The 6,000-nt window shown below is 42.6% G+C and overlaps 1 protein-coding gene across 1 annotated transcript; it reads left to right on the top strand.

The window, feature by feature from the left end:
• The first annotated feature begins 3,653 nt into the window (after window positions 1-3,653).
• LOC112231162 (protein ZNRD2) lies at window positions 3,654-5,912 on the top strand. Its single transcript, XM_024397753.2, has 4 exons — window positions 3,654-3,833; window positions 4,314-4,465; window positions 4,671-4,755; window positions 5,055-5,912. The coding sequence occupies exons 1-4, from the start codon at window positions 3,818-3,820 to the stop codon at window positions 5,498-5,500; spliced, it is 699 nt and encodes a 232-aa protein (XP_024253521.1). The 5' UTR covers window positions 3,654-3,817; the 3' UTR covers window positions 5,501-5,912.
• Window positions 5,913-6,000: the final 88 nt, after the last annotated feature.

Below are 6,000 nucleotides of genomic sequence, written 5' to 3'. Positions count from 1 at the left end.
CAATATTGCACTTTATATACATCACAGAAAAGGGAAATATGCCAAAACCATTTGACATAGAAACACCAGATTGTCGGCAAAAAGTGTATTAATTATGAAATTATGAAAGATATTAATAATGTTCCACCCATGAGGCCACTAGAGGGCACTTTGGTCATTCCACTGCAGGAAATGCATCTATGACAACAACTAGCCATCACATATTGGGACAATCTTCAAGGTCATAAGATTACACAACCTACAAAAAAGGTGCTACTAGAGTGCTGGGAACATGAATGAAATCTGAATAGATGTTTTGGGTGGATAGGCAAAGGCATGGCGAGAGATGGGATTGTTTTGGGAGGAGTTTAGCCCCTCTGTAGTTCTTCCTGCTATCCCACCTTGGTTGCTCCCTCAGCCAGTGATCTAGGGTAGCTTGAGACGGTAAGAGATGAGAGAGTAAGAACTGAGAGAGTAAGAGCTGAGACGGTAAGAGCTGTTGTGGAAGGAGTGGATTCAGTTGTAAGTGAACATTTAAGAACTCAGTACTATCCTTTCTTTAATATATTCACAGATGGATCTAAGGACCCTAAATCAGGAAGGACAGGTGCAGCTTTTAGTATTACTGAGTTTAAAGTGGCTGTGATAAAAAGAGAAATGGATAATTTATCCGTATACACATTGGAGTTGCTGGCCATACTCTTGGCTGCAGAGTGGGTGGAGGAGGTGAGGCCAGACAGGGTAGTCATCTGCTCTGACTCCTGTGCAGCACTCATTTGTGTATCGGAGCAGACAGGATGTATTGTATGAGGATTTGCAGTGCTTGTATAGGGTGAGACAAATAGTGGTATTTGTGATGTTCCTCTGGGTACCAGCTCATGTGGGAGTAGAGGGGAATGAGGAGGTGGATGTTATCACCAAGCAGGCTCTCAAACATCCAAATGTTGAAATGGAGCTGTCAATCAGTAAAGCAGACGCCAAAGGGTTAATAAGAACAGTGGTTAAAAACAAATGATAAGAGTTTTGGAAAAAGGATGGAAAGGGAAGACAACTGGACCTAAGGAAGGCTTTTGATACTGTTAACCATGAGATTCTCATCACAAAATTGTCCAAATTCAACTTTTCCCCTGATGCCTTGAGATGGATGAAATCATACCTTGAAGGCAGAACTCAGTGTGACAGAATGAGCAATGAGCTGTCGCCCACTCTTAGCTATGATGTGGGCGTGCCCCAAGGGCCAATACTGGGGCCCCTCCTGTTCAGCCTGTACATTAATGATCTGTGTTCTGTCTGTACTGGGTCTGAAGTTCAAATGTATGCAGATGATACAGTGATATATGTGCATGCAAAGAGCAAACAACAAGCTGCACAAGAACTCACTACTGTAATGGTCCAGGTTACAAAGTGTCTCAGTGACTTGTGTTTGCATCTCAATGTGAAAAAAAACTGTTTGCATGTTCTTCACAAAGAGGACAACAGATGCTACTAAGCCAGATGTCTATGTGTCAGGGGCGAAGCTCCAGGTGGTATCTGATTTTAAGTACCTTGGCATCATACTTGATTCCAACCTCTCTTTAAAAAGCATGTGAAAAAGGTAATTCAAATAACAAAATTCAACCTGGCTAATTTCCGATTTATACTAAAGTGTTTGACTACAGAGATAGCAAAACTGTACTTCAAATCTATGATACTCCCCCACTTAACATACTGCTTGACTAGTTGGGCCCAAGCTTGCTGTACAACATTAAAACCTATTCAGTCTGTCTACAAACAGGCTCTCAAAGTGCTTGATAGGAACCCCAATAGCTATCATCACTGTTACATCCTCAGAAAGCATGAACTCCTGAGTTGGGAAAATCTTGTGCAATACACCGATGCATGTCTTGTATTCAAGATCCTAAATGGCCTGGCTCCCCCTCCATTCAGTATTTTTGTTAAACAGAAAACCCAAACATATGGCAGCAGATCCACAAGGTCTGCCATGAGAGGTGACTGTATAGTTCCCTTAAGGAAAAGCACCTTTATTAAATCAGTTTTCTCTGTGAGAGCTTCCCATGTCTGGAATACACTGCCGTCAGACACACTTAACTGCACCACATATCACACTTTCACAAAATGCTTGAAGACATGGCTATAGGGCAATCAGATTTGTGAACATAATCCCTAGCTGTGTATTGCCGCTGTCTGTTGTCTGTTGTCTGTAGCTTGTGAGGTGTGGAAACACTTTGTTGCTTTTATGAATTTTGTCTTGCTGCTTTTTGTTCTATGTTGCTATGTCTGTATGCTACGTCTTGCTTGTCCTATGTTGCTCTGTCTGTATGCTATGTCTTGCTTGTCCTATGTTGCTATTGTCTATATTGTAATTGTTTTTAATAACCTGCCCAGGGACTGTGGTTGAAAATTAGCCGGCTTGTTAATACTGGCACATTTACTGAAACGTTAATGTGCACTGTCCCTGTAAAAATAAAATAAACTCAAACTATATAAGATCCAGGAAAAGGTGGGGGCAGGGAGGTCCTCAGGTTGAGAGAGAAGGGTAATTAAAAAGCTGAGACGGACACACGAGGCTCAACAGTACATAGAAATTGGTAGGAAAACATCTGACTGGGAGGTGTGGTCATTGTCAAGAGGAGATGGAGACAGTGGAACATGTTCTATTTCAGTGGCAGAAATATGGGAGGGAAAGGGAGAGATTGTTATTAGATTTAAGAAGTAATGGGGTTGAAGAGCCAAGGGGATGTAGTATTTAATTGTGTTTTTCTTTATGGAGATGAGAATAATGGGTAGGATTTAGACCTTCCCTGTCTCTGGTCCACACTCCAGTCAGTTGGTTGTGGTAATGAACCTTAAAGTTGGTTGCCATATAAAATCCACAGATGAAGAAGAAGAAGATCGCGAGACTTTCGGGAACGCTTGCAAAGCAGACCAGGCTGAGGTTTGAGAAGCCAATGAGAGAAGTGAAACATTATTCTTTAGCGTAAAGGTTCGAGACAATGTCGAGACAATGTCTTGGGTAGTTGAACATGTTATTACCCCAACCTCGTAAAAGTGACAAACCGACACGTTTTAATTTTTGTAAAAAACAACTTTATATTAAAGGAGTGCCGTTGATTTGATGGTCTGCACATGCGCAATCAGAAAGATTAGACCCGATGACGTTTCTGCGCATGAGTTAAAGTAGCCAACGTCGCCATGACATCGCCTACAAGGGTGATCTTCATACTGTACCACAGAAAGAACAATGAGACAGATATTTCACCGGATGTATAAATGTGAAGCATCCGCTTGGCGTTTCCACTCACTACCAAATATGGAAGTAGTGAGAGGAAGCCTATTTGCCGGCAGTGGGAGAACATTCTGCTAATTTTCTCATTTATGAAACATTTGATTTCAATACAGGTTTCTGTTCCCAAAACTAGAATATGTTACAAACAGAGTTGACTATGTTTTGTAGACTTTACCCTTTGCCAAAGTAAAAAGGCGAATTGAGTTATTGCATACGCGCATTTCACAGAGTAGGCGTTCCTTAACGGAATATATGCTAGAACGCGCTAATAGGATGTTGCTAGCTCGTGTTTCTCCGCCCACCTCCTGGTTTGTTCTGCCCACAGTGATGCGTTTGTTCCCGTTTAAAACGACGGGCTGAGGTCTATCTTGGTTTAGTTATAAAAATATATATTTGACTGGACTGTCTCTGAGCTAGCTAGCTATAGTCTTCCACTGCGGCAGGTGGCAGTAGCAAACCTATAAAGGTTACATTTCAAACGTAGTACACGCATGTGTACATACATATTTTGTAAAGCAACGGCGTGCAGCAACCAGGGACAGCAGTGGAATCATGGCACTGAATGCAGGTAAATAAACCAGCTGCTTTCTTTAAATGCTTATGTTTTATTTTGGTAGGCTATCTCAAAAGTTTATTTTGCTAATTGTCTTTCAGAATGCCAGACTCTGACGTTTTTGGGAATTAAAGTTTTGACCGGAAGCCCAGTTTGACAGCTAGCTTGGACAGCTAAACCAGCTACAGTAACGTTAGCTGGCTAATTGGCTAACGTTAGCCAACTAGTTGGTCTACCGGTGTCTCCAGTTTAGTTAGCGCAAACTGACGTCGCATAATACTTGCTTGCTAACTAGTTACTGTTGGCTCACTATCAAACGTTAGATTATCATCACCTAGCTAGCTGAAAGATTAACCAAAATCGACTAATGCAACGCGTTAAATGACCGTACTGTCAGTTTGATAAACTAGCTAGCTGCAAGCCAGCCGTGTCCATATGACTGAGTTCTAATAGTTTGAATGTCGGTTTCCTCACCCTCCACGGTTTTCTTGTCAGACGACGATGACTTCGAGTGGACACCCCCTTCAGAATCGGAGATGAAGGTTATTCATGCTCAGCGGGAACGACAGGACAAAATAAGCAAGCTCATGGGTGCCTACCTCCTCAAAGGCTACAAAATGTTAGGAGAATGCTGTGAGCAATGTGGGGTGAGTGGGGGATAATCCAGGCCATCCCAGTTTATATATTTGTAACATTTTATATATTTACTGAGTGAGATCTATAGCTAAATATATTTACTCTGTAATGCTTTTTAAAACTAAAGGGATTGATTGGTATTGTCTTTGGAGATTAATGAATGTCTAAGTAGTATCTGGGCTTGAGTTTAATAATTGGTTGTTTGTACCTGTCCAGACGATTCTCCTTCAGGACAAGCAGAAGAAGAACTACTGTGTTGCATGTCAGGAACTGGACTCTGACGTAGACAAGGACAACCCAGGTAAGAGTCTGTGCAGGGCTAGGTTCATTTATGTTATGACTGGGGGGAAAAGTTGCCTGACAACTCATCCTGAATTTAATTTAGCTGCTTTATTGATCACTCCATACAAAGAAAACACTTGTGGGTGTGACGTTTGGCTGGAGCAATGTGGATCGGTAGACTGGCTAGGAAATTAGTTTCCTGAGCTAACTGCCCTGCTTATGACTAATCTAATATTAGTTTGCAACTGAACAAATAATTGTCTTGCTCCAATTAAACTGTTCTCATTTCCTTCTATTTTCTGTTACTCTCACACTCAGCCCTAAATGCCCAGGCTGCCCTGTCACAGGTCAGAGAGAGACAGCTAGCCTCTCAGCCTGTCCATCTGGACAATGGAGCCCCCTCCAGTGACACTCCCCTCTCCATCACAGGGCAGCCCCGACCAGAACACTGCGAGGGTGCTGCATCAGGACTGAGAGGGCCCCTACCTCCACCAGCCAACCCCTCCCCTGCACTCACCGTGACCCCTAGCTTCCTCCCTACATCCACCCCATCCATACAGCCAGTCCAGGTGGCAGCCCCCATAGTAGCCCCTGCACCTCACCCAGCCCTGTCCAGTGCTGAGGATGCAGTGCTGCACAAGCTGCGGTGGGCTACACAGGAGCTCCAGCACTCAGCCTCAGTAGAGGCTAGTATCCAGCTGTGCAGCCTCATCCGCAGCTGCGCAGATTCACTGCGCAGCCTGAAAGAGCTTCACCAATCATGAGAATGAACTGATGGCAATTCTAAAAACAGAAACAAGGCATAAACACATGCTCACATAAGCAACACCGGAAGTTGTAGCAGCTTGATTCCCTTGCAAAGGTTTTTGTGGCAAATATGAACAGCTTCGCCTCTGGCGGTAAAGGTTCATGTAATTAACTTGGACAACTGTCTGTGTATGCATAGTTTGTATTTTGATTGCCTGACCTGTAGTGTAACATTTGTTTAAACATTGCTGTTACTTTTCATTTGAAGTCTTCTCTGGATTCATGGTGAAGTTGACACAAACTTGCATGGTGAGAATGGGCACCTCTGAGTGGTTGAATTTCTTTAAACTGCATATAGTTGAGTGGGGTTTGACTGGTTGATATTAATGTACATCACTTGTTTATAAAAATCTGAATTTATCCACATTATTCCTACTTTCTGTCCTTATTACTTCATTTTTAAACAAGTGGCCTTTGTTTTATGTGGCATACTACAATATAGTGACAGAATGGTCAT

The sequence above is a fragment of the Oncorhynchus tshawytscha genome, linkage group LG33 (assembly GCF_018296145.1).
Source record: "Oncorhynchus tshawytscha isolate Ot180627B linkage group LG33, Otsh_v2.0, whole genome shotgun sequence".
NCBI lineage: Eukaryota > Metazoa > Chordata > Actinopteri > Salmoniformes > Salmonidae > Oncorhynchus > Oncorhynchus tshawytscha.
Note: the sequence above shows the minus strand (reverse complement) of the source record. Positions and strands in the feature narration are given on the sequence as shown.

Bases quoted from the DNA above. Each gene is read 5' to 3' on its own strand.
- LOC112231162 (XM_024397753.2), top strand. The intron at 4,466-4,670 runs GTGAGTGGGGGA...GTACCTGTCCAG, and splicing joins AATGCTGTGAGCAATGTGGG to ACGATTCTCCTTCAGGACAA. The intron at 4,756-5,054 runs GTAAGAGTCTGT...TCTCACACTCAG, and splicing joins CGTAGACAAGGACAACCCAG to CCCTAAATGCCCAGGCTGCC.